General features: G+C 49.3%; 3 protein-coding genes across 6 annotated transcripts in view; all 3 read left to right on the top strand.

The window, feature by feature from the left end:
- The first annotated feature begins 5,482 nt into the window (after nucleotides 1-5,482).
- Nucleotides 5,483-16,546, top strand: LOC122387129 (uncharacterized protein C8orf76 homolog). The gene is made up of 2 exons (XM_043377022.1): nucleotides 5,483-5,543; nucleotides 15,601-16,546. Exon 2 carries the CDS (start codon nucleotides 15,610-15,612, stop codon nucleotides 16,522-16,524), a length of 915 nt encoding a protein of 304 aa, XP_043232957.1. The 5' UTR covers nucleotides 5,483-5,543; nucleotides 15,601-15,609; the 3' UTR covers nucleotides 16,525-16,546.
- LOC122387128 (snurportin-1-like) lies at nucleotides 10,105-14,109 on the top strand. 2 transcript variants are annotated; one of them, XM_043377019.1, is made up of 2 exons: nucleotides 10,105-10,186; nucleotides 12,824-14,109. In XM_043377019.1, exon 2 carries the CDS (start codon nucleotides 12,844-12,846, stop codon nucleotides 13,813-13,815), a length of 972 nt encoding a protein of 323 aa, XP_043232954.1. In that variant the 5' UTR covers nucleotides 10,105-10,186; nucleotides 12,824-12,843; the 3' UTR covers nucleotides 13,816-14,109. The 2 variants fall into 2 exon arrangements, with proteins under 2 accessions (XP_043232954.1, XP_043232956.1); XM_043377021.1 differs by having other exon boundaries at nucleotides 10,115-10,130; nucleotides 12,760-14,109.
- Nucleotides 16,547-16,939: 393 nt separating the features above from the next.
- LOC122387126 (conserved oligomeric Golgi complex subunit 1-like) overlaps nucleotides 16,940-27,155 on the top strand; it is a 73,924-nt gene continuing 63,708 nt past the window's right edge. Inside the window, exons 1-11 of one of the 3 annotated variants that reach the window (XM_043377012.1) lie at nucleotides 16,940-16,989; nucleotides 17,279-17,398; nucleotides 18,132-18,296; nucleotides 18,735-18,880; nucleotides 19,321-19,478; nucleotides 20,817-21,021; nucleotides 21,215-21,359; nucleotides 21,603-21,718; nucleotides 22,155-22,278; nucleotides 22,503-22,628; nucleotides 22,809-22,918. In XM_043377012.1, the coding sequence (XP_043232947.1) occupies nucleotides 16,958-16,989; nucleotides 17,279-17,398; nucleotides 18,132-18,296; nucleotides 18,735-18,880; nucleotides 19,321-19,478; nucleotides 20,817-21,021; nucleotides 21,215-21,359; nucleotides 21,603-21,718; nucleotides 22,155-22,278; nucleotides 22,503-22,628; nucleotides 22,809-22,918 (1,447 nt within the window). In that variant the 5' untranslated portion in view covers nucleotides 16,940-16,957. Of the gene's footprint in view, nucleotides 16,990-17,069; nucleotides 17,169-17,278; nucleotides 17,399-18,131; nucleotides 18,297-18,734; nucleotides 18,881-19,320; nucleotides 19,479-20,816; nucleotides 21,022-21,214; nucleotides 21,360-21,602; nucleotides 21,719-22,154; nucleotides 22,279-22,502; nucleotides 22,629-22,808; nucleotides 22,919-27,155 lie in introns of those variants that run through there. The other 2 variants (XM_043377013.1, XM_043377014.1) reach the window with 2 other exon arrangements.

The following is a 27,155-nucleotide window of genomic DNA, read 5'->3' as shown; positions in this document are numbered from 1 at the left end:
CATTTGGATGTCAAGCACTAAATATATGACGTGAATCTGTTAAGTTATGACGTCATAATTGAGTATAATACAGGATCTAGCACCACTTTAAGTCAACAAGGGAAATTGGGAGCTGCTATTCGGGCACCGGGAATGGTTTCATGCACTCCTTGCAAGGTCCAGTGCTTGACTTTAGCATTGTTGACTTTGCGTGACGTCATTTATGACGTCACTAAGGCCATGTAAGTTTTTCGTCAATAACTCCTGATCAGATGGAGCTAGAGAGTCGGGAAAGCCACCATTGGACTCAGGAAGACCTGCCGAATCGAATGATATGCAATATGACCTCCTTCAACCATTTTCGTGACCTGAGGGGCTCCGACCTGACCTTGACCCGAGGTTAACACCTTAACCCTCGCCGGCACAAGGGGGGGGGTTGATGCAACCCCCCCTAAGGGTTTTCGCGAATAACTCGCGTAAAAAGCGGCCGATCGCGACGAAACTTTCAGTACCCTCGCATTGATCAATTTTACACCTACCCTGAAAATTTCATGACCCTGACCCTAATGACCTTTGACCTGTGACCTCTTTTCCGTGACCATGTTTGGCCGAAATCGCGATTCGGCGTATGTCGGCTCGCATTAGCCGCGCGTTTGCAAGCTTTTCGTGGTTTCAAACGTTCAAACATGTGATTTGATGTTGCTCCCATACATAAGGATGGGTGTCAAGGTCACCTGAAGGTCAGGTCAGGTCATTGACCTTTGTTGACCTCGGGTGACCTCGGTTCACTTTTTCGAGTTTTACATGTTTCTAGGCTAGTTTTTGGAGCTGAATTCAATTTAGCAACCATTTGAAGTTTTTGAACATTTACGAAGTAGTTTTGGCGCCTTCGTAACATGTTACGAAGCTGTCAGAGGCGGTTGACACGTATTACGAATACCTGTCACAACCCCTACCGGTTGACCTGACCTGACTCGACCTGGTCTAAATGCTTAAAGACATTATCTCTGATCAAAACTAATACGATATTCGTGATCAGCACCCCGGAAAACCACATAGCAGCCACAATTTACGACTTTCTAACAGGTCCCGATTTTCCCGGTTTTCGGGTCATTGACCTGACCTGGAAGGTCACCCGATGACCTAGGACCTTAAAATTGGGTATCATCGGCTTTCTCTCGTGACGTGCAACACGCTCGTTTTTTTCCGCGAAGCTCTAGCTCGATCAGGGGCCAAACGCGAGGGGGGGTCGTACCAACCCCCCCCCTTGTGCCGTCGAAGGACGCAAAATGGCCTGTGCCGGCGAGGGTTAAGTTGACTTCACCCGAACACCAAGTATAGCATTCAACGCGCCTGAGCTAGACAAACACGATTATGCCAAAATCGCGGCAGTGCGACCATTTTTGACAAAGTAATTAACCTAAAACCGAGCCCGTGCCTTGTGGCACTTACCTGACCTAAGAGGTCACTGGCTGACCTAAGACCTTAAAATCGGGTAGTACCTAATTTTTGCGTCTTATAACGGCACACAAGCTTGTTTTTTTCCGCGAGGCTCTAGCTCAATTAGAGGCGAAACGGCGAGGGAGTTGTACCAACCCTCCCCGGTCAATGTAGAAAACCAATCGGTCCGGCCAGGGTTAAATACCGGAATTGTGATCTAATGTAAAAAGACGGCCCAAGGTAACCCGACGTCAGTGACAGGTGTCCTATATTTGCAGCGTCTTATATTCACGAAGGTTTCAATTTCCACTTTGTTCAGCCGAGTGATGGTTGTCAATTGCAAGGCTCTCTAAATGCAAGCCGTAATCGCCACGCAATATGTGGAAGGCTTTTGATGTCAATACATACATAAATGCATACATAAAACGCGCTTTTCACAAAATTCATAAACTCTGGCGCATCTGTTTTAATGACCAGTCAACTACGCATGGATGCGTGCAGGCCACACAGGTCAGCGTAAGCCGGGCGCGGCGGCCGAGCCGAAACTGGGGCGGGGCGGGCGGTAGTTGGGTAGGAAGAGCGGCTCCTGCAAATTTTGCGCAAATATGCGCAGTTAGCTTTTATGTTGCCCTGGTGTAAATTTAAATCCTACTTCATCTCACAAAAAATCAGAGTGGAACTAGATGGGACTACCTGTTGTTTCCTTACCTAAACTTTGCAGTTATATTCCAGAATCACTGTAGGAGAGCCTTCATAAAAAAGCTATAGTACATCTTAGTTAGGGAAAAAGTATACCAAAAATTTTGCACTGACCAGTCGGCAACTTCATAACGAACATTTTGATGCATAATATGTGGGATTTCAATTTGGTGTCTATCAGCAATAAGACTCTGAATATCCGGCTCAAGAAACCTCTTGCTCCGCGTCAATTTCCGAGTTCTGGGATACCCCATCTTCGGGGGCTGATTACAGCTATTTTTGGTCACCCGGATTAGTTTTTTTGGCCTAAGTATAATAATTTGATCAATTTCAAATCGATCTATATAAAAAATAATCCGAAACTCCGGAATCGCCCGTGGCCTCTCGTGAGGGCGTTTCCGACCAGTGTGCGTCGGTAGGGCCGGATCAGATAGCCTATCCTTTCTTCAAAAACCTTTCTGAATCCGGCCTTGAAAACCTTTTGATAGTAATCAACAATCTATGGGAAAACAATTTGTACCCCGAGAGCTGGAGAAACAGTACCATCGTCCCCATCCTTAAACCTTCCAAACCACCCTCCTCCCCCTCTAGTTATAGACCTATATCCCTAACCAGTTGCGCTGCTAAATTGACAGAACATATGGTCAATGGACGGATTAGGGCATATCTAGAAGGTAACTACCTCCTCTCTCCACATCAAACAGGATTTAGGTCCGGCCGCTCCACGGCAGACAATATAGTCCACCTCATTGATGACATCCAGAAGGGCTTCCAAAATGACATGTATACATTTGCAGTTTTCATTGATTTTCAAAACGCCTTTGATAAAGTAAATAAACAAGCCCTTCTGATCAAACTTCATAAGACAGGTATTCGCGGCCACATGGCCCATTATATCTCTAATTTCCTCAAAGATAGAACATTTAGCGTACGATGCGGTAACACATTTTCTCCCAATCTTAATCAGGATCACGGCCTCCCTCAGGGCAGTGTCCTCTCCCCAACCCTCTTCCTTATTATGATTAACGACCTTTTTCAAAACCCACCTAGTAGCCTTAAGCATTCTATTTTTGCCGATGATGTGGCCATTTGGGTAACGCGAAGAAACATTGACTCGGCTTTTGCCTCCGTTCAAAACGCAATGGAGGATATTCATAGCTGGTGCGATAAATGGGGCCTAGTCTTGTCGCCCAGCAAAACAGTAGCACTTATATTCTCCCATAAGTCCCGTTTTAAATTTGATACTGAACTTAAAGTAAAGAACCAAACTATCAAATACGTTAAAACGTTCAAATACCTCGGCATCACACTAGATAGTAGACTCTCCTTTAAACATCACTTTGAAGACGTTAAAATGCGTTGCACTAGGCGCCTCAACATACTTAAGTGTATAGCAGGAAAGGATTGGGGTGCTGATCGCAGCACCCTCCTTAACCTATACACTTCCCTAATCTGTCCTATCCTGGATTACAACAGTTTTCTATTTGATGATATAGCTTCTAATCAGATCGAATCACTTCAAGTTATACAAAATAAGGCCCTGCGTATAGTTACAGGAGCCCAATGCACCACAAATATCAAGGCTCTCCACGCAGAATGTAATATTCCTCTTCTCTCTCACCGCCGTAAACTCCAACTCCTTCGCTTCTATGCGCGCACTTTCTTGTCCCCTTATTCGCCTTCGCACCGCATTGTCTCCAATCGATATACGGACGACCCTCCCACAACGGCCCAACTCAAATACCCGATAATCGCCTATCGCATAGAAAGGACACTCAGTGATTTCCAGTTGGATTTTCCATCTATTTTTCATCGGCCACCCATCTCTTCTTTCTTTCTGCCAGCCATAGAGAATATTGCATTCCTGTACGCAGAGGCAAAATCAAAAGTCACAAAAGAAGAAAGCATTCAACTTTTCTATGAGCATAAAGAAGAACATAAAGACTATGCATACATATATACAGATGGTTCAGTTTGTGACGGGAGGACGGCAGCCGCTGTCACATCTGACCATCATAACAAAACAAGTAGGCTACACGACGACCATAGCATATTTAGTGCTGAGTTAATAGCCATTCACTCAGCACTCAAATATGTCTCATCGAAAAACATAGAAAAGGCTGTGATCTGCACAGACTCAGCTTCATCGGTAAAGGCAATAGCTCACAGAAAAATGGAAAAAAACGAAATCGTTTATAAAATAAAAAAGATGATTATTGGCTTTACCGATGAAAAGAAACACGTCATTCTCCTGTGGATTCCGTCCCACGTTGGAATACAGGGGAATGAAAAAGCGGACAAGCTAGCCAAAGAAGGTCTTCATCTCCCATCTCGAAATCATCTCGCTCTCCCCCTTCCGGATTTTCTGTCTTCGCTCTTCCGTGCCTTCCAGAGATACCGCCAAAAATGCTGGATAGATGATCATACACCACATCTCTTCTCCATTAAACCGAAACTTTGCCATTTCTACTCTTCCCATCAAAACACAAGGATCAAAGAGAGAGTCCTAGCCAGGCTCCGGCTCGGCCACACACAACTCACCCACAACTACATCCTGGACAGAGCACCTCCACCCATATGTCACCACTGCCGCGACCACCCACGCTACACCATCTCACACTTCCTCCTCCACTGCCCACACCTACACCAACACCGCAGACATATAGTACAATACATTAACACACATGGACTCTCTCTCGACCTTCCGACTCTCCTGGGCGACACTCATCCGGATATCCACGACCTTCTGTTCGTCTTTCTCGCCGACGCTCGGATCATCAAGAGCCTTTAGCGTGTTAGGGCCGCGGCTGCCGCCCCTAAAACGCTAATCAGAGCCCTCGTCTCCCGGCTCACCCCCAAACTCACACATTAATTAATCGCGGTTACAGGGCTTTTTCCCTCGCGCCGTTTTGGCTTAGGTGCGAGGTTTTTGCCCTTTGCGTTAGGCGTCGGGTTTTTTATTATTTAGGACTTTTTCTCCCGACCATTACACCCCACAACAAGGCCCCGCCGGGGGGCTGGAGCCTAGAAGGTCTTATACCTTCTGTCAGTGCGATGAAAGCTTCCCGGCTCCATTACACTGACACCAGCTCACAAGTGTTCATGTCTATTATGTATTGTTAATAAAAGTCATTCCCACTGTTGTGTTTGAGACTCCAGACATCTCGGCTCTTTGGCTATACACGTAAGTACCTCCCTTAGCTTTGATTCCACATTAAGATAGGATCCCACGTTGTTTTTGCTACCGGGTTCACATAAACCGGTTTAACGTAAGATTTGCTGCCCGGCGAAAATTGCCGGAGTAACTGCCCCCTGCTCGGGTATGGCACTAGGCCGACCGAGCAAAAAAAAAAAAAAAGGAGTACTTGCGGAGCAAGGCCCTAAATTTGCGGAGTACATTACGTGACGCCGCAACGCGGAGTGAGGTGGGTGGTAGAGTTGCAAAATTTCCCTACCGCACTACCGGCATGCCGGTAATTTTTCACTACCGCAGGTTTTTTCGTGGTGTCTGGCATGTCGTGCCGGTAGCATGCCGGTATTTTTGATTTTGCACACACAAAAATTATCAGCATATGATTCAAACTTTGGACACTAAGAGGCTATTGAATTGTAATAACAGCAATCTGAGCCACTGCAAAATACATTTTGTGGTAGAAGTTCCATTGCTAAGGGTAGGGGACAGGGGTAACACATGAACCTCAGCATTCCACAGGTTTGGTTCTAAAATTAGAATTGTCAAGAATCTACTGTGGTCTATTAAAGGAAGACAAAGAATACTCGTTCATGTTGCCAAAGCACAACCAATTATTAAGTCATGTGTCATGTTTGGTAGGTAATAGGCATAATACAGTAACTAAAATAAATAAATGTTCATGGCAACATTCCCTAGGCAAAAGGCAGAATCAAAACAACACAAAACACATTGTTTGGAAACTGGCCTTGAGTCCTGAGATGTGGTCTGAGATAGGTACTCTACAAAGAATTTGACACTGAAAATCCGGCTGAAAAGGCAGGTTTTAGGTAGCCCTGAGCCCAGGGGGGTTCGCTCCCGCGCCTTCAGCATTACGAAAAATGGCAACAGCCCGTAAGCAGCATCAGCGCTCACGGACATGTTCAAGGAAAACAACGTGTAATTAGCTGCTGACGACGGCCCTCTCCACCAATCAGCGCTCGGTAACTCGAGCGCTGATTGGCTGGTAGCAAACGCGTCATATGTGGGTCTCTTTTTTTGCTATCAGTGAACGCGTTATTAAATACACAGTGGCCTATGGAGAATGGCACGCGGAATTGAAGGTCAGTGTTTCATTGCTTCGTACATGCGAATGGGGGTATTTGAGTGGCATTTGACACCATTTTCGAAATCTACAGTGAATTTCTGATCGACTCATGCATGTATTTTTATGAATTTGACAGTATTAGTGCTACATAGTCGGTGTTTTATGTTGGTGTTGTTTCTCTCGACCTTTGTCTATGACTTTAATCATATCTTTTCTCGAAAGTGCTTGCCATAACCAGGTCTAAACTGTATCTGTATAAAGGGAATATATGTTGAATATGAGGGGAAAGTAGTAATGACCATTCTGCCTATCAAACTGCCAGAAGGTGTGCTTGTAAGCCAGGTGATTGAAACTGCAGTACGGGTTGCAGATGTGGGTTTGACATTAGCATTGTTGTTGTAACCCCACTTGCTCTAATAAAATGGCAACATGGGGTTATGTACACACTATTGCACAGCCTGGTATCAAGCTGGTTGATATGTGGAGGATAATGAAAGCATAAAAGAATAGGAGCGTTGCGTCTTGTGACTTATGTCAAGTCATTTTAAATCAAATGATTGTGATTGTAACTTTTACTTCAATTATTATTGCAAGTTTTGACCTTTTTAATCATCAATTTTTATGTGTACCAATTTCATATGCCTGTGTAATGTCTGTGCGGCTTTGTGCAGTGTGCGTGTCTTGAAACTAACGAATTTATTTTGTACCTTTTTGTACTTCAACAAATGTATGTCAAAGGACAAAAATGTCATGTCTATTATCATTGACACTACTCCAGCTAACTTTGCCTGTATTCCTATCTTTCAGAGGCATTCAATTCAATCTGCTTTCCAGTGCAGTACCAAGGAGGCTGCAACTGAAACTCGCACAAAGGCAATCAAGTGTCACTTCATCAGCCTACAGTAACAGCCCATCTGTAATCAAGATATGGATGAAGGGGCATAGAAGAACAACCAGTTCAAACATGAAAAGATTGTATTTTGTTTTGGACTATTTCTTAGCATAACAGAACAGTACACTTGCTGCTTTTTATGTTTGCCCTGTGTGCAGTTTTGAATAATTTTAACCATGAGATGCTTTTGTCGACTATTCCCTTTACATAAGCTTCCTTTGTCATGCATGTGTAATTTTGAGTTTACATGCATAATGTAGGCACATTTCCCCTGGCTTCATAGAAGTTAACACTACTTGCAAGCTTTGGTTATGGACATTGGTGCTATATATGATGCTTCAAATGTGTCCAGTAGTTGATGAAGGGAGAAGAGGAGTAGGACAGCTGATAGCTATTACCAAAAGTATGTGCTTGTCTGCACTTCGGGCTGTTTTAGTTCCTTGAGTTAAAAAACCCTCATCTTTTGTTTCTTTCCTGTGTGCCCATTGTTTCCATGGTGCTATAGTGCTATACATAAACGTCAAGTTTGAAGTTGGTATCCAAGTGAGCAAAATGTGTAGTATTTCAGTCCGTCTTGAATCATTCGTCTTGAATTATATCCCTAACTGACATCCTGTTATTTGTCCTGCAATGTCTGTGCCTGTGTCCGCCCTTACCTCCGGCTCCAGCCTCCAACCAGCCCTGCTGAGCTCTGTCGCCGGCGCGGTGTGTCGCAACGTGCTGTTTCTCCACTCCAGCCGACAGCTGCTAGGAATCGTCCTGTGCCATGCGTCATGCGACACAGCAATTGTAAGCTGCAGGTCACATTCGGACTGATTGGCTCCGCGTATGTGCATCCGGCCGGGAGCTAGTCGATATCAGGGACGTGGGTCGGACTGTTGTGGCGGCGTGCACTGTGCTGGTTGAAGTTGTATTTCTGTTAGTGAAAAGCATTAATACATAACCGTGGCCGCAGCCCAATGTTATTGTGGATTTCAGAGGGAGTGGCCAGTCAGGAGGGCCCCATGTGGGTATAGATCCAGTGTCCAGTGGGATTGGCTAAGATTTCCGGCGATTGATAAACGCTCCTATGATAGTAAACTTATTGAGTTATGTGGGGAGGTCACGTGAGGGACCTGACCTTACTAAACTCTTAACACGACACATACGAACGGTAAGAAACCGACAACTCTTCTTTCTGCCAAGTCAAAGTGTCATCTTTCTGTGAAGGATTTCTTGGCACTGAGTGTTCAGAAATTGCGTTGTTTTTGGACTGTGCAGAGGCTCACGAGCGACAACATAGGTCAACAACCTGACCTACCTTAAATATGCGACTTGTTCCATAAGATCCAGCTTGATCAAAAGATAGGACATGTCAAATTTCATCTCTTTATCTCAAAAGATTTTTTAGCTATCGTAAAAACCGCCAGTGTGGCACCATATCGCCTCCGCGCGCGGTCGGAAGGTAAAAGTTCGCCGGCTCTAACTAAACAAATAGTCGTCGTATCGCAAATTCATTGACGGCGTTCGAAGCGTCGTTCAATTTACTTTCGAAACATATCCTAACATTACCATTTAACTGCCTAGCGCAATCACCAACAAGCAAAAGTTCCGCGCATCCCTCCTCATACAGTGTTAGCGGCGGCCGGCCGCCGGCCGCTGACCCACATTCGCGTCATCAGGGAATGCCGCAACTAATTTATTGTTTCCAACTTTTTTCCCGGAGCGTTCTACCTGGTTTATATAGCCTTGCCTGAGCCTAACTTTGGTCCCAAAATGAAATGAAAATGAATTAAACTGGCATTTTGTCTTATCTTTACAAGAAAACACAAGGGCCCTAGGGGTGTTCACGGGCACCGCACACTGCTGCGTGCGCTGTGTGCGGTGCGTCCAGCAGGCGTGGGGGTAGGGGATGGGTAGGCGGTTCTGACGTCACGGCTGCGTGCGGTGGACGGTCCGCTGTGGCCGGTCCCGACCGGCCACAGCGATCGCTGTGTGCGGTGACGGAATGCTGACGTAGGGACGCAGTGGGCGGAGCTTGGAGGCTGTGTGCGGTCCGACCGCACACAGGGTCCGTGAACACCCCTCCTGTTTCACCGGTGATAGCAGCACGCTGCTATCAAATTGCGCGAGCTGACGTAATGCGATGACGTCATACTGCTGACGTAAGGGGCAATTCTGGCGCACGGTTGCCGCAATATTGTTTTACGTCATCAGCTAAATGTTCGAAGTTAATGTCCAAATTTTTCCTAAACCCAACTTCTTTTAAATACATCATATTGAAAAAATATATATCAAAAATATATATACTATCATGACTGCGTAAACTCTTACTTTTAGGCTCATACGTCACTTAATGCCGCCGCCAAGGTCGCGGCAATCGTGCGCCGGAACTACCCATTACGTCAACAGTATGGCGTCACGACATGACGTCAGCTCGCGAAACGTGATAGCAGCTTGCTGCTATCACCGGTGAAACAGGGCCAAGATGCAGACGAAATGAATACAAAAGTGGCGCAATGTGGCGCAAAGGCAACCAAGGATTGACTTTTAAGATCCTCTGTCCCCTAAAGAAAGGATGTAAGCTGATGACGTAATATTTATTCATATGCCCTTTTGGTTGAATCACTCAAGAGAAATCAATTTTCTTATAGTGAATAACACTCACAGTGTTGATTTCATTGGAATTCAATATCGTGTTGGATGATTTTTATCAATAAAATCATTCACGAGGCAGAAGTTTGCAGTCCTAAAACCTTTTTTGCAGTGTTTTAAGCAGCTGGTTAAAAACTGTGTTATGGCGCATCTGTTTCGAAAATCGAAATCATTGATAACCTTGTGTTTGTTCCCGCGTTTGAGATGGGGGAGGATATTATATCGTTTTTATACCTACATACTATTTGTTGACTTCTCAGGACAAGTGAGTTATTAACACATATTTTTACACGATTCGTATCTTACTCACGAGCCAGCAAGCCATGGCGGATAGGATGGCCTTGGCGGGTAGGAAAAAGCTGATGTTGATCTCGCTTCCTCAGTTAGGAACATGGCCGAATCTGTAGTTTTTTATATTGTGATTTGTGGCCATCTATAGTTCATGATTTGGTTGGTACCTGCAACATTTTAGGAGAATGTGGAAAATAAGAACGCTTGTGGTAAATGTGATTGCTGCTCACTGTGCAGTCTTCAGAAACACATTTAAGTATTTCAAGTTCTTTTTGTCCTGGCTTTTTTGATGATTGTGTTAATGCTTTTTGCAGGCAATACCTTTTTGATTGCAGGTGATATTTTAACAGCTGTAGACTGGAATTGAGTCTCAAAATTGTGGTATTTGTGGGGTGAACTCAGCCAACATCAGGCTGCTGGTAATTTTGGTTGGACAATGGGTGGCTGCTGGGTGGAGCGGTTACTGAAATTGCCAAAATGTGGCATGTCATGTAGGGGTTAGCCAGAATCAAGAATGCAGGTTTTTTGGTATGCCGGTAATTTGGCGGTTTTTTTGCTTGGGGCGTGGTAGCATGCCGGTATCCCAGAAAATTTTTGTGGGGCGGGGCGGTGCCGGTAGCAGCCCATTGGGAAAACTTTGCAACTCTAGTGGGTGGGTTTTATCAAATTATTGTGGCTTTTTGTAGTTTTGGTGACATGTAAGCATCATATCTTGATTAGGATGTCAAATAATGGAAGAATGTCTAAAAATTTACCTTTGAAAAGTGTGCCGGTCCTTAAGAAAATATTTACCCTGACCTACTTACGACCATACGACGTACGGGAATGAGTTATCAGCTGTCTAATCGTAGACAACACAATGTCGAGCCTTAAACTGTAAGCCCGTATTGGTATTGTTTCTTTTATTTGGCTGTCGAACATTATTTATGGTTTGAAATATGATTTTATGTAAAATAATTGATATGAAAAAGCCGTCTTATAAGTTATGACCCCATTTCACCACACGCAAGTGGCAGAAATGACAATGATCAGCTGACGCATTTTTCTTGGCCGAAGTCAGAGCGCGCGGCCCGACGCACCACGCGTATTTGGAAATTCCGACCTCGACGAGCATCAGAAGCCACCTAACAGGCGTGTTCGAAACCGCAGGAGATGATGATGAACGGGTTTATCGAAACTTGATTGGATGAGCATATCGGTAATAGCGATTTCAGTGTGTGCATTTATTGTTCATAGTGGTGTGAAATGTGGTTGGGGTACGACCGACAACCCGTCGGGGCGAATTTCGCACTGGGGTACTCAAAATTTGAAGAATTTAAGACGTTTCCATGAGTTTTGAAGGTATGGATAAGTTCTAAAAATCCGGTTCTCCTTATCTGGGCCATTAACTCCATACGGTCCAAGAAAGCTGGCACACTACCTTTAATCTAAGGAAAGACTACGCTCGCTTCGCTCGCTCCGTAATAAGTATCGATTTTTAAGTATTTTATGTGTAATCTAATTTTTTTTACCTTAGAAGGATGTGTTCTTTCTTTCATGATTTTGTTTTGTGAATTTCTTCAGTTTAAAAGAGTGCAAAAGAGGGAAATGACCGACACATGCTTTTCTACAGCTGTGAGTCTGTGACACACTACCCAGCTCGAAAAAGAGGATGTATACGCCTCACTGCAGGACAGTGTCCCAAAATGTGTTGATTTGGGTGGGAAGTGACATCCAAATGAAAATCATTGTGCACTCTTATCCCTAATTTTTATGAGCAATTTTCCACCCCCCAATTTTACTGAGAAAAAGCATTTGCATGGGTGATCATTTTACATCCTACATTTTACCAAGCTTGTATATAAACAATAAATGTTTGCCATTGGACCCTTTCCCACTCTTTTTGGGCCTTATCTACTATGGACGTCAAACCCCTTGAGACCCCACTTTTTTGCGACAATTTTTAAATGTGTCAACATTCGTTGACAATATTCTGGCAATGTGTGTTTCAGAACCTGCCGAAACTTTTATTTCCAAGGTATTTTGACGCCAAACGATTATGGAAGGTACTTCTCATTCACTCGTAATGCTAAGGTCAATCCAGGCCCGGGTAGAGGCTTGCGCTCGGCCACACTCGAGCCCCGCCACCAGCGCCATCTGCTCTAAATGCCATCTACCAGCGCCCGCTACCGCTACCAGCTACCGCTCACCATCAAGCCTGAATGGAGCGAGAGACGCGAGTGACCGGTCGCCGGGCAAGGAGCGCCGGAGGGGTAGGGCGGAGCTTAGCGCTGACGTCATTACGTGGCTCCGCCCCATGAGCGCGTAGCCTCTACCCAAACAGCAGGTTCGTTCCATGAAATTTAACATTACGAGTGAATGAGAAGTACCTTTCATAATCGTTTGGCGTCAAAATACCTTAGTAATAAAAGTTTCGGCAGGTTCTGAAACACACATTGCCAGAATATTGTCAACGAGAGTTGACGCATTTAAAAATTATCGCAAAAAAGTGGGGTCTCAAGGGGTTTGACGTCCATAGTAATAGGTAGCAATTTTCCTGGACATTAGGGCCATGATACAAATATCTCAAGTCAAAGATTAACAGATTTATGTGGGTGTTATTTCGGTTTAGACTGCTGGCGGTGTACCGTGATGGAGCAGCTGGCCTCGCAGCTAGCCGACAGCCGGCTGGCGAGCGGTGCCGAGCCCGACGAGCCGCTCCACGCCCCCCGACTGGCGCAGTACAAGAACGCCGGCCGGGCGTCCGTCAGCCAGCAGTGCCGGCGCAGCCAGCTGCTGCAGCGCCAGAAACGCGAACGGGATGGTCGCTTGGATCGTCTGCGGGCCATCACGGCGGACGATGACGAGGGGGCGCTGGACGCTGCCGCACTGCCCCCCACCTTCAGCTACAGAAAACAGGGCTTCTATCAGTCGCAGTACTCGAACCAGCTGATGTTCTCCGAGTGGATGGAGACGGTGCCGGCCGACCTGCACACCGACTGGCTGCTCAAGATGTGTCCTCCGGGCAAACGGTGCCTGGTCGTGGCCAAACGGCGGTGCACGCGCTCGTACAGCGCCGCCGGCGCGCTGCTGCGCACGTTCCCGTCTCGGCTGCCGGCCGGCTGGCGCGGCCCACTCGGCCAGCGGCCCACGGTGCTCGACTGTATCTGGGACCAGGCGGCCGGCACGTTCCACGTGCTCGACCTGCTCGCCTGGAACGGCCACCAGGTGTTCGAATGCGAGGCAGAGTTCCGCTTCACGTGGCTGCAGACGAAGCTGTCAGAGACGCCGGAGGTGGGGGTCGCCTCGCGCAGCAACCCGTACCGCTTCGTGGCGATCAGCCACACGGCGTGCGGGCCTGCCGAGCTGGCGGCCACCGCCACCGCCGCCGCCGACGGGGCGCTGTTCTTCCACCGCGCGGCGCACTACTGGCCGGGCGTGTCGCCGCTGGTGCTGTGGCTGAAGCCGTTCATGCTGCCGGAGACGCTGGGCGTGCCGCGCACGGCGGCAGAGCTGGGCGCGCCACCCGACTATGCTGGCCGCCAGCGCTACATCGACCGCTGGCAGGCCAGCCGCCACCGCAAACCCGAAGGCCGCACACGGCAGGACCAGATGGAGTCCTGAATATGCTAGCATGGCATTAAGGCGAGGTTTTTGCTGTGTGTCTTTTCTCCGGACTCCAACACGACAGCCTCCAAGTCCAGTGCGACAGCCTTCAGCACCACTGTTGACACCGGCGGCCGCATGGCTGTGCCGCGACGGCTTCGGTTAAGCAGAGTCTGCTAGGAGAGGTGACCTCCACGCGGCACACGGTCTGTCGTGTACATTGTCTGGCAATGCAGCTGCGAGAAGCTGTGCAATGTGCATTGCGACACAATATATCTCATGTGCAATCGAAAAAATAAAAAATCGCTCTTATCCGCCTTTTTTGGAGGTAAATTTCCCCTCTGACACCCAAGCCAAGCTACAATTTTGGGACACTGCCGCAGGAGGACCTCAACCAAGGGCGAGCCAGGAATTTTTTTGGAGGGGGCTAGAATTGGTGAGGGCGCCAATTTCGGCTCAGGGGGCGCCACTTTTGGGTCAGTAGGACGCCAATTTCGGTTCAGGAGGACGTTATAAATGCCGAGCAAGGAAGGTGTGCCGCAATGGCTTACCGTCGAGGGCGCCTAGAGTGCTGGACACTGAAAAGGCGCCTTCGGCGCCCAGAATGATCGTGGAAGGCGCCATCCAGCTTGGCTTCGCCCCTGACCTCAGCTGGATAATTAATGGGATGCACCCTTCCTTGCATCACTGAACTCATACTGCAAGCACTCGGATGTGTGTGGGTGCTTGCAGTAGGCGATGTAATGTCCTGAGGATATGGTGCCCAGATGGTTTAAGTGACTAATGACTATCCCACCTTAGCATTAGTTTTGAGTTGAGATAGCCAGATTGGGGTCCCTAGCCTGCAATTACCTGTTTGGGCACTCACAACATGCTTAAAATGGGCTATGAATAGCCCCCCCCCCCATAGGGCGCGTTATACGCAGACCACAGTGGGGCGCGTAAAGGTTATACTGGCATGGATTCTGTCCAGCCGAGTAGGATGTTAGGTCAAGTCCATTTGCGGAGAAGTCAATGAGGGTGCTGACTTTGTCACAAGACCTTTTGTGCGGCGAGAAACGCTTCAGGTGCACCACCAAGATTTGCGGAAATCTCTGAATTGAGATGCTCTTTGTGCATTTCTGGCACTTTTCACATTCAGAGCAAGTCGGCGTTTCGTCGCCATCCAGCACCTCCTACTCGGTGAAGAGGTCAAAGCTCGACTGCAGGTGCAGCCGGTCGGTCTGCGACGAAATTGGCAGGCTCAGGTGACAGGTCCCAGAAAGGGTAAAAAAATGACCGACTCGTGACTGCACACATGACACCTTAAAGTCGATTTTGGCTGGCCCACAAACAGATCCACGAACTTTGAGTTTTCCAGGCGCACAAAGCGGTTCCAGGCTTCAATGGACTTCTGGCTGGGCGCTGGCACTCAGCGAGTCTTCGGTGCCAGTTGTGATGGGCTTTGGCCGTCTAGTCACTGTTGGTATCCTCATGCAGGCCTTCCAGCAGGTATCTAAGAAACTCTTGGGCGTCCTGCTGCTGGTTTCCCATGAAATACGGCGCAAATCGCTGGATCTCTGACTTGACTGGCGCTGTGGTAAGCACCCGATCTGGCTCGTCCGACCGACGCCAGATGTCACACATCACTGCACCTGCACCGAACGCTCTGATAAGTGCCCCCAGTGCCCCTTTCGTTTCTGATGTACGGTAGGTTTCAGAAAGGATATATCATATAGTCGGGGAGTCCTCTTGAATAACTCCGGAAAAACCTTGAACATTAAGCCTGCAACATGCCTTACTATATTAATATTTGTTTCCCAGGTAGCCAAAATGGATCTTGGTCTGCAATTCAGCGATGATGATTTGGAGCCCGAAAGCTCACTCAAACGACCAGCATTCACTGCAGCCGACTATGTGCCCAAGTTTGAAGACCCACGGTGGTATGCTGATCCCAGCCAGCTGCCAGACCCCTCAGATGATAACCAGATGCCGCTCTACTTCCACGCCAACAAGCTGGCTGTGGACGGACGGCACGCAGAGGCCCTTGCCATCTACGAGCTGCTCCTGGATCGCAGTACGAGGAACAGTGCCAGTACGCGGGAGCTGCTGGACAGCTGTGCGCGCTGTCTGCTGAGGCTGGGGCGGCCGGAGGAGGCGCTGCTGCACCTGGAGCGCAGCCGCGGCCTGCTGCAGAACCGCGACCACCTGCTGGTGTGGGCGGCTCTGGCCGGCGACACGCAGCGCCGCCTGGGCCGGCCCGAGCGCGCCCTGCCGCTCCAGCAGGCGGCCGTCGCCGCCGACGAGCAGAGCCCGCTGGCGTGGCTGGCGCTGGCCCACACGTACGGAGCGCTGGCGGACGCCGGACACCGGCCGCAGCGGAGCCGCCGGCTGCGGCGCGGCGCGCTGCTGTGGGCGCGCGCGGCGCTGGCCGAGGCGACGCGCGCGGCCCGCTCGTTTGTAGCCGAGGCGGCGCTCGGCCGACTACGGGAGGTGGACGCGGCACTGGCCGGCGAGGAGCCCGCCTCCGAGGAGCTGAACGCCAGGCTGCGCCAGCGGCTGATGTGGGGCGCCGGCCCCGCGCCGGCGCAGGGCGACGATGAGTTTGTGGACCGGGGCAGCTCAAAGTTCCAGGAGAAAGTGGATGGCGTCGTGCAGTGGGAGGTGTCATGTGAAGAGTTCGAACGAAAGTGGTTCGAGTTGTTCTCAGACGATGTGGACTCAGAATCGTTGGCTGTTACGAAATAAAAAATATTTGATATGATTTAAATGTTTTGATTTAGGGCCTTAAATAGACTATAGCCTGACTCGGCCATTCATTTACCAAGTGTTAGAATCTAATTTGAACATCAATGACTGAATGACGTTCCCAAGCAAGGGTATTTCCAACTAAATACAGTGAGATGCTGACCTGACTGACATCGCAAAGGCCACTCATTGGGTGTATGTAGTAACTAATAGACGATTGTCATAAGGAAGAAAATCTCAAAACCGTAGTCCATTCTCGAGAATTTCTCGAGAAAAAATGCGGATCATGAATGCGAAATTCATGCGACTCGGTAGAATAAATTCGTAGTGCTGTACCTTTCAATCAGCTGACTTCTTTCGACATATCTGGCTCAGCTAATTCATAATATTGATGAATATTATGTTTATAATGCTCCAATACTGATGCAGTTTGATGCTAACCGCAAATCAAGGGAGGACCTTGCAGTAAGCAGCTATCAACGCTAGCGTTTTTATTATTACTTGAACACTTTATTGATATTCAACATAGCCAATGTGATACGTGTCTGGAGAGGGGGATTGACTTCCAATCCTCAGTCTCTCTCTCTTATCAGGGTCTTGCTCTTCACTCTTTAGATTAGAATTTTGATTGAAATCAGAATGAGGTATTTGTGATGTCTGATACTGTGTTTCTTGACAAGAATGTTAAGTTAAATTGCTAAGTGTATGACACCATCGCCAAAACGGACAGCTCATTTTGGTTCTGCCATTTCAGCTCTACCATGGACATACAAGCATTATTTGAACAATGTTCTGTGCCTGAAATCCAGGCAAAGCTGGAAGAAACCAGACAGAATATTGAAAAGGAACGAGAAGAGTTGCGAATCATGGTCAGGTGAGGTCTAGGTCTTTTTTCACTTTCAGCGCAACTTGAACCCGACTACAACTAAGGAATTTTGGAAAATGATGCAACCTCACCCAACGCTTAACAAGCAATGGCTGGGGCAATTAAATGTATCATATGCATGTACCAGCTCCAGTATTCCAGACTCAAGTCCTCTCATCTTAATTTGGAAGAGCTATGAACTCAAGAAAAATTGTTTTGTTCAACTTGTCTTTTATACAGTCCCGTTGCCATTTGTTATAAAACTTTTCAGTGTTTCTGGCATTAAACATAGGTGCTTAAATGGTGATAAGGTTGAATTTCAGCACTTATAAGGTTTAACTATTAGTGCAAATCATGTTAAAGTTTTGGCACAAAATCTGCTAAATTTTGGCACATGGGAGTTCCTGAGGAGTACAGCCCACAGCTAAAGTAATGTGTGGTTTTACCAATCTCAACGGATGGCTATGACCGACGATTTTTAAATGCGGACTGAATGAAAGGAAGACGTCAACAGATAAAGTTGTAGCTGCAAGGGTGAAGATACATGTAAGCTACATTTAAAGTCTTGTTGCAGTCTGGCTAATCGTTCCTAGGCTTCAGAAGCAGAACATACCCATGACTGAAACCACACATTACTTCTGCTGTGGACTGTACCTACAGCTAGTGTCAAGAGTATGGATTTTTTCCAGTCTGGGTAATGAGCATCAATTATAATCAATTGTTATACCCTGATCTGTTTCAGTGAGCGTTACAGAGACCTGATAGAGGCGGCTGACTCAATAGTGGACATGCAAAAGTGTGCAGAACAGATTTGTCAGCATGTGAAGCACATTGAATCTGGCTGCAGTCACTTGCAGCATCAGGGGCTGATTGGATTCAAAGGCAGGGATGATAAGGACATAGCCAGGTAAGACAAATTGGAGGATTGCAGCTTAGACAAGTAACTGAGTTATAAGAGAATGAAGAGAAAACATTTTTATGATGCTGCATCAGCTGGTTTATTGTTGTTACATTCATGCTGATGACTGCAGGAAAAATACCAACTTTTATGACAGGTGTCTGTCAATCTTGTTCTGAAGGACCTACCACAGGCAACCATTATTACCCTTTGATTTTTCCTGTCACCCTGTGACCTGCCATCCCAATCTCTCTGCCATGCAATGCCCTATGCCATCCCTGCCCCTGTCCTCATCCCCTGCCATCCCCCATCCAGATATTTGTTTCCTTCCATTCCCATCTCCATGCCCTCCTTTGTTACTATCTCTCAGTCTCTTCCATCTCCACCTCGCTGTCATCCCCAACCCCCTCCCACTCCATCTGCTGACCCATCCCAATCCCCCAACAGGCAGGACCGCAAGCGGCGCCTGTATGACATCGGCGCCCGCGTCAAACTGCTGATGGACATGCCGGAGACGCTGTGGCTGCGCGTGGAGCGGCGTGAGACGCTGACGGCCGCGCTCCTGCACCTCCTGGCGCAGTACATCTTCACAGGTGCGGCGGCAGGTTGTGGTGGCACACTTATGGTTTGAGTGTGTGTCAAAACATCCTTTGTGATTTAACGTTTTATAATTCAGGGATGTCATAATTTTGATGAAATACGGCCGATTCCGTGAAGTACAGCTTTTATGGTGTTTGTCGAAGTGAGTATCGTCGGTAAAAGAAAAACCGTCTGACTGACCGAGTAGTAAAGTAATCTTGACTCTGAGCCATCTGAGCCATGTGACCTGGTTTTCATTCCTGGACTACCCCGTCCGGTATCATTGTATTGTATTGTATTGTATTGTATTGCTGATCGATGTGGGATCCAACATGGTTGGCTATTACCGCCACAGAGTCATACATGTTACACAGCACACGCAATAACATCAAAGTAATGTGCAAGGAGATAAAAACGCAGCATCATGTACGCTGACCCCGTCTGTCCCGGCCAGGTCTGCAGGTGGAGCGTCTGCACGGCGCCGAGGGTCAGCGCGTGATGAAGCAGTTCCCGGTGGTGGTGCGCCAGTGGACGGCCATACAGCGGTTCCGCGCCACCATCCTCTCCAGCTGCCACGCCGCCGTCAGGGACGCCACGCTGCAGCAGCTCGAGGTGGGTCGGTGGACGGGCGGGGTGGGCAGGGGACGGACCGCCGTCAGGGACGCCACGCTGCAGCAGCTCGAGGTGGGTCGGTGGACGGGCGGGGTGGGCAGGGGACGGACCGCCGTCAGGGACGCCACGCTGCAGCAGCTCGAGGTGGGTCGGTGGACGGGCGGGGTGGGCAGGGGACGGACCGCCGTCAGGGACGCCACGCTGCAGCAGCTCGAGGTGGGTCGGTGGACGGGCGGGGTGGGCAGGGGACGGACCGCCGTCAGGGACGCCACGCTGCAGCAGCTCGAGGTGGGTCGGTGGACGGACGGGGTGGGCAGGGGACGGACCGCCGTCAGGGACGCCACGCTGCAGCAGCTCGAGGTGGGTCGGTGGACGGGCGAGCAGGGGACGGACCGCCGTCAGGGACGCCACGCTGCAGCAGCTCGAGGTGGGTCGGTGGACGGGCGGGGTGGGCAGGGGACGGACCGCCGTCAGGGACGCCACGCTGCAGCAGCTCGAGGTGGGTCGGTGGACGGGCGAGCAGGGGACGGACCGCCGTCAGGGACGCCACGCTGCAGCAGCTCGAGGTGGGTCGGTGGACGGGCGGGGTGGGCAGGGGACGGACCGCCGTCAGGGACGCCACGCTGCAGCAGCTCGAGGTGGGTCGGTGGACGGGCGGGGTGGGCAGGGGACGGACCGCCGTCAGGGACGCCACGCTGCAGCAGCTCGAGGTGGGTCGGTGGACGGCCGGGGTGGGCAGGGGACGGACCGCCGTCAGGGACGCCACGCTGCAGCAGCTCGAGGTGGGTCGGTGGACGGGCGGGGTGGGCAGGGGACGGACCGCCGTCAGGGACGCCACGCTGCAGCAGCTCGAGGTGGGTCGGTGGACGGGCGGGGTGGGCAGGGGACGGACCGCCGTCAGGGACGCCACGCTGCAGCAGCTCGAGGTGGGTCGGTGGACGGGCGGGGTGGGCAGGGGACGGACCGCCGTCAGGGTCGCCACACTGCAGCAGCTCGCGGTGGGAGCTCGAGGTGGGTCAGTGGACAGGCGGGCAGGGGACGGACCGGGTGAGACGGGGCGGGGTGGAGCGAGACGAGACGAGCTGGGACGAACTGGTGAGTTTGGATAGTGATGGGGGCTGGGATGAAATGCAATTTGTGTAATAAAAATATTCGGGAGAGAATGACGCGGAAAAGTAATTGCGTTTGATGGTATGACGTTGAAATGTCGTCTTATTCCGATTTCTGCCGTTTATTTCCTTTTTTCTTTCTTTCTTTCCCTTTTTCTCTCCCTATCAACTGATGGGTTCCTGTGTGGTGTGTCCCGCCCTCTCTGACCTTCCCTCCCTCTCTCCGCAGCTGGTGGGCTCCTGTCTGGTGGCGGCCGCCCTGCTCGAAGGCTCCTCGGCCCGGGCCGCCTGCTCCCACCTGCTGCGGGAGCGGCGCGAGGCCGTGCTGGCGGCGGTACGCGCCGACTCGGCAGAGGACAGTGTGCAGCGCCAGGTGGCCAGGGCCGCCCGGCTGCTGCTGCACACGCTGCAGCTCGTCATGGCGCTGTTTGTCGGTAGGTAAAATAAGGACATTATGGAAGCTACACTCCTGTCTGGAGAAGTAATTGGGAGGCTTATGTCATAACTGTTTTGCTGTGTTTCGTTCCTATTGTTGTTTTAGGGGCTGTTTTCTATGGCTACCCTGTCTTCACAATAACTACGTTTGAGACTTGAGCTCCCGTTAAACTGATGCTTCGCTGCTCCCAGGCCACAACCCGCTGAACGACTGCCCGGAGGGTCAGTTTGTCACCCGGCTGAGGGACGTGATTGCCAACCAGAAGCCGTTCGAGCTGGTGGACGACCGCGGGTCGGTGGCCATGAGGCACCTCTCCGCCGACATCAAGGGATACAGGTGAGATACGCAGAGACACGCAGTAAAACCACAGTGTCACCGGTTTTTGTGTTTCAATGAGTGCTCGTTATGGACGAATATCGTACTTGTTTCGGAAGGTGTGACGAAATTCCACCAAGAACTAAGATTTCCAATTTATTCAAATCCAATGAAGCGCGCTAATTCTCAATAAAGTTTCAGACGTCGCTGTCGGCCGGGTCGGTCTTTCCGTTTATCTCTGACCCCCCTCCCTCCCCTCTACAGACCGTCAGTAGCGGCGGCCGAGTCGTCTCTGCCGGCCGACCAGGTGCAGACGATGGTATCCGAGTGGCTGCAGCAGCTCGCCGAGCAGCTCAGACCCCGCGTCGCACAGCTCCTCGGTAAGTCTAGTATTAGAACCGGTGTCTGTCGACGTTCAGTGGGAAATAAGCTGCTGGGCTTTTACTGACGAGGATCTGATTTATAGCATCGGAGACATGGTCAGCCTATTGAGTGCTGATGATCCAATTTTGAGATTTGGGGATTTGAGAGCCGGGCTCAGAACGAGCGATTTCCGGGTGTTATAACAATAATGTAATGGTCACTTATAGATCCTGAACTATGGAAAAGCTTCGGGGATTCGCTCAAAATCTCGAGCCATTTGTGAAGTGATACTCAACCCCACTATAAATGTACAGTTGGCGTCGGCTCTTAGGTCGAATGATGCTCGCTAGTCGCTACCTTACTTTCTGATACCAAGCTGCCGTTTTGCGTGTCACGTACAGCCACTCAGCGTTAGATGCAGAGCTCAGAGTGTACCCGGCTGTCTGCTTACAGAGGGCGTTCCGTCGGTGAAGGGCCTGGCGTCTGTGCGGGACGGCGTGTACTCTGTGCTCTCCGAGGACCCTCACCGCCAGCACTGGGGGGATATCTGCCGAACACTGACCGGCGCCGAGCTCAGGTAACGTGAACAGCGACGGAAGGGCGGGACATGGAACGCATTGGTGGTTAGCTTACGGTGATATCAAGAGCTGTTTGATACTGAAATGCTAGCGATAAAGTAGATATGTGACTGTGGGACCTAACAGGTAGGCCTAATAACTATAAAAGAACAGCTGGGAAGGAAGCGATAGGGCACACTTGCTGCTCAGTTGAAAAATATAACATACCTCCACTCTGTGTCAGTATCTGGGAGCTGTTTCCGCGGGAGGCTATCCTGGTCCGGGCGGAGCAGCACATCAAGGCCGGTCTGAGCTCGGCCTTCTCGGCCGTCACAGAATCACTGGCGCAAACGGTCAAAGCCGGCGACAGGTGGGTGATTTGGTGACAAATCGGAGATTTATGGCAGCATGCCATTGTTCTTCGTATGCGAGGCATTAGGTTTCAGCTCCTAATTGTGTTAATTTGACCTGTAACGAAATAAGATGAGCAGTAGAACCAGGTTGACGGTAATTAAACTAGGTTACTAGGACACGAATGTAATGTCCGCAGGCTGAAGTCCGCGGTGGACATTGTCGACTACCGGTGGAGTGACGTTAACGAGGCGCCATCTGTGAGCGGCTGGATGAACTACCGACACAGGAACCAGCAGTCGCTGCCAGGTGAGCGGGCGAGATATTACAGGGCCTGGATGATTTTTTCTTTGATTCCTAGCATGACCGTTATTTTGAAACGTATTTGATAGCTTTTCTTATAATACGGATTATGAAAGGCCACGCATGTTGGATGGTATTCTTTGGTCCCAAAGTCAGTGTTTTACATCACGCCACCGCTAAATGCCCCAACAGCCTACCCCAGTCCTGATTCGACACCACCCAGTCTCAGTCTCCTTGCTCAGTCGGCCTTTCTATGAAGCCAGCCATCGTATCGTGTCAGACATTGTGATATTTATTCACTTTCGATGATAACACAAAAGCAAATATTCTAAATAGCCATTCTAAATAGCTAAATAGCCAAATGGCTATTTAGAATATTTGCTTTTGTGTTATCATCGAAAGTGAATAAATATCCGAAGGTTGGGACTTTTCAATTAAGAACAATCACTATTCTTTAGAATTGTGATTTTCTATTGAAAATCCCAACCTGAGCTACCTCTCTAGGGGGGTGTTTAGCGTTTCTGCCGCGATTTGGGTCATTTTGATCGCCGCCGAAACGGCTCGGTAGATTTTCTTGCCATTTTCAGCGTTTGGTCCCGTGTGGGGGAGCTACCGGCTGGTACCGGTCGCTTGAAATATAATTAACCCGTTTTGGGGTAATCGGCACGTGCATTTTCCCATAGGGTTAACATGGGGAAAAATTAAAAATGCGATTTGCGCAAAATCTGTTCAGTAATATTTGTCCACTTTTTTAGGGTCAGTTCTTGGGCTGGCACCTCACCTTCTGGGGGTAATTATTTAAAAATCATAGGGTACAGTTTCGGGTAATCGTGACGGACAGTTACCCCATGTTGAGCCTATGGCGATTTCGAAAAATTATTTTCAAATCGATTTTGCAAAAAATTTCCACGTTAGATTTTGAAAATGTTCCAATATGTTGTGCCCCGGGGTGTCGGCTACCACATGGTATGGGTCAGATATGGGGCGATTGAAAAGCACGTGCCACGTGCAAACGTGTTTGATGGGGTAACCTCCGGGAAAATCCGACATTGTCCAACTGGGGGTCCTATGGCGCGGAAACGACTTCATCTAGCGACACCAAATCAATGCAGCCGGTGAGCAGATGAGTCCAGCTTGTCGCACCAGTGGTCACGTGGCGCACGTGCTATTGCACGTGCCGTGGCACGGGGTCAATTTTTGTTCTTAAATACACCAACATTGTGAAATGCAAGGAATGGGGGAAATAGCCGTCAGGCCGTCAGTTTTAATGATAGAGTCGATCTGAAAACGGGTGTAGACACAGAATGAACGGCGCTAAAAAACTGCTATCTCGGATTTTTTGTAAAACGAAAAATTTAAAATTCTAGGGAAATTATATATTAGAAAGGTGAAATTTCCCTAAATTTTCCCGTTTTTCAAGTTTAGCCGTCCACTGTTCAGTGACGATGACACCGGCCGGGGTCATCTTTTACATGCTAATGGCCACGTCGATGGGTCATCACGTGGCGTGAACGGTGAAGCTGTCAGAGGTCCGGCACGTGCCACGTGGCCACGTGTTTGAGTCACGTACCTCCCAGATTATCGTGTGTTTGCCGACTTGTGGCCTTATAGCACGAAAACAGCACCAGTCAGGAAGCCTGAAAGGGCACAATCGGTGAGGGGACAAGTCCTGCTTGCACCACCGGTGGTCACGTGGCACACGTGCAAATTTGGTCACCTCCGTTGCGGAGATATTTTATAGTGAAATATTCAAATGTACATAACTTTGTCAGTTTCAGTCCGATTGGGCTAGAATTTGGTGGGTGGATGAATTGTTAAGCGACATGAACGAATGCGCCATGTTTGTTGCAGAGCGCCACGTTTGTCTCAAAGCGCCATTTTTGCCGCAAAGCGCAGAATGTGCGTAACTTTGTCGAACATTGGACAATTAGGATGCGCTGTAATTAAGAGATGGCTGCTTAAACGGCAGATATAAATGCACCACATTTGCCGCAGGGCGCCATATTTGTCTTAATGCGTCAGTGTTTGTGTTTTGCCTACGGCGGGCGTTTTTTGCGTCGGTGTTTGCGTTTTTTTCGGTGTTTGCGTTTGACGGCGGGCGGCCGTTTTAGCGTTTTTGGCGGCGTTTGCGTTTGGCGGCGGGCGGCCGTTTTTTTTGCGGCGTTTTGCGGTTGGCGGCGGGCGTGCGTGCTTTGCGGGCGTTTTTTTCGGCGGTGTTTGCGTTTTTTTGCGGTTTTTGTGTTTGGCGGCGGGCGGGCGGACGATGCGGGTGTTTTTGCGGTGCTTGCGTTTGGCGGCGGGCGGCTGTTTTAGCGGCGGTTTGCGGCGGGCGGCCGTTTTTGCGGCGTTTTTTGTGGTTTGCGGCGGGCGGCCGTTTTTTGCGGCGTTTTGCGGTTGCCGGCGGCCGGGCGTTAATTGCGGTGTTGCGGTTTGCGGCAGACGGCCGTTTTTTGCGGCGCTTCGCCGTTGGCGGCGGGCGATGCGGGCGTTTTTTGTGGCGGCGGTGTTTGCGTTTTTTGCGGTGCTTGCGTTTTGCGGCGGACGGGCGTTTTTGCGGCGTTTTTTGCGTTTTTTTTCTGCGGTTTTCGGCGGGCGGGCGATTGTTTTTTTTTTAGAAGTTTGCGTTGGCGTTTTGGGCGTGTTTTTTGCGGTTTTGCGTTTTGCGGCGGGCGGGCGGTTTTTCACAATTAAAGTCCCAACCTTCGGATCCGCAGTGCTGTATCCGAAGGTTGGGACTTTTCAATTAAGACAATCACTATTCTTTAGAATTGTGATTTTCTATTGAAAATCCCAACCTGAGCTACCTCTCTAGGGGGGTGTTTAGCGTTTCTGCCGCGATTTTGGTCATCTTGATAGGGAAGAAAACGGCACGGTAGAATTTTTTGCTATTTTCAGCGTTTGGTCCCGTGTGGGGGAGCTACCGGCTGGCATCGGTCGCTTGAAATATAATTAACCCGTTTTGGGGTAATCGGCACGTGCATTTTCCCATAGGGTTAACATGGGGGAAAATTGGAAATTCGATTTGCGAAAAATTTCGTCAATTATATTTGCTGATATTTTTAGGATTGGATCTCGGCCAGGCACCTCACCTTTTGATGTTAGTTATTTAAAAATCATAGGGTACAGTTTCGGGTAATCGGGACGGATAGTTACCCCATGTTGAGCCTATGGCAATTTTGAAAAATTATTTTCAAATCGATTTTGCATAAAATTTCCACGTTAGATTTTGAAAAAGTTCCAATATGTTGTGCACCGGGGTGTTGGCTACCACGTGGTATGGGTCAGATATGGGGCGATTGAAAAGCACGTGCCACGTGCAAACGTGTTTGATGGGGTAACCTCCGGGAAAATCCGACATTGGCCTACTCGGGGTTCTATGGCGCGGAAACGACTTCATCTAGCGACACCAAATCAGTGTAGCCGGTGAGCAGATGAGTCCAGCTTGTCGCACTAGTGGTCACGTGGCGCACGTGCAATTGCACGTGCCGTGGCACGTGGTCAATTTTGGTGCTTAAATATACTAGCATTGTGAAATGCAAGGAATGGGGGAAATAGCCGTCAGGCCGTCAGTTTTTATGATAGGGTCGATCTGAAAACGGGTATAGGCACAGAATGAAGGAGGCTAAAAAACTGCTATCTCGGATTTTTTGTAAAATGAAAAATTTAAAATTCTGGGGAAATTATATATTCGAAAGGTGAAATTTCCCTAAATTTTCCCGTTTTTCGAGTTTAGCCGTCCACTGTTCAGAGACGGTGACACCGGCCGGGGTCATCTTTTACATGCTGGTGGCCACGTCGATGGGTCATCACGTGGCCTGAGCGGTGAAGCTATCAGAGGTCCGGCACGTGCCACGTGGCCACGTGTTTGAGTCGCGTACCTCCCAGATTATCGTGTGTTTGCCGATTTGTGGCGTTATAGCACGAAAACAGCACCAGTCAGGAAGCCTGAAATGGTGCAACCGGCGAGGGGACAAGTCCTGCTTACACCACCAGTGGTTACGTGGCACACGTGTGAAGATGGGCACCTTCGTGGCGGAGATATTTTATAGTGAAATATTCAAATGTGCATAACTTTGTAAGTTTAAGTCCGATTGGGCTAGAATTTGGTGGGTGGATGAATTGTTAAGCGACATGAACGAATGCGCCATGTCTGTTGCAGTGCGCCACGTTTGTCTCAAAGCGCCATTTTTGCCGCAAAGCGCAGAATGTGCTTAACTTTGTCGAACATTGGACGATTAGGATG

Source organism: Amphibalanus amphitrite, unplaced genomic scaffold (genome assembly GCF_019059575.1).
Source record: "Amphibalanus amphitrite isolate SeventyFive unplaced genomic scaffold, NRLGWU_Aamphi_draft 000274F_arrow, whole genome shotgun sequence".
In the NCBI taxonomy this organism is placed as follows: Eukaryota; Metazoa; Arthropoda; class Thecostraca; order Balanomorpha; family Balanidae; genus Amphibalanus; species Amphibalanus amphitrite.
The sequence above is the reverse complement of the archived record's forward strand: the minus strand, read 5'-3'. Positions and strand labels throughout refer to the sequence as shown.

What these genes read in the sequence shown, in the direction of transcription:
- LOC122387128 (XM_043377019.1), top strand. Translation starts at nt 12,844, where the DNA reads ATGGAGCAGCTGGCCTCGCAGCTAGCCGACAGCCGGCTGGCGAGCGGT.
- LOC122387129 (XM_043377022.1), top strand. Translation starts at nt 15,610, where the DNA reads ATGGATCTTGGTCTGCAATTCAGCGATGATGATTTGGAGCCCGAAAGC.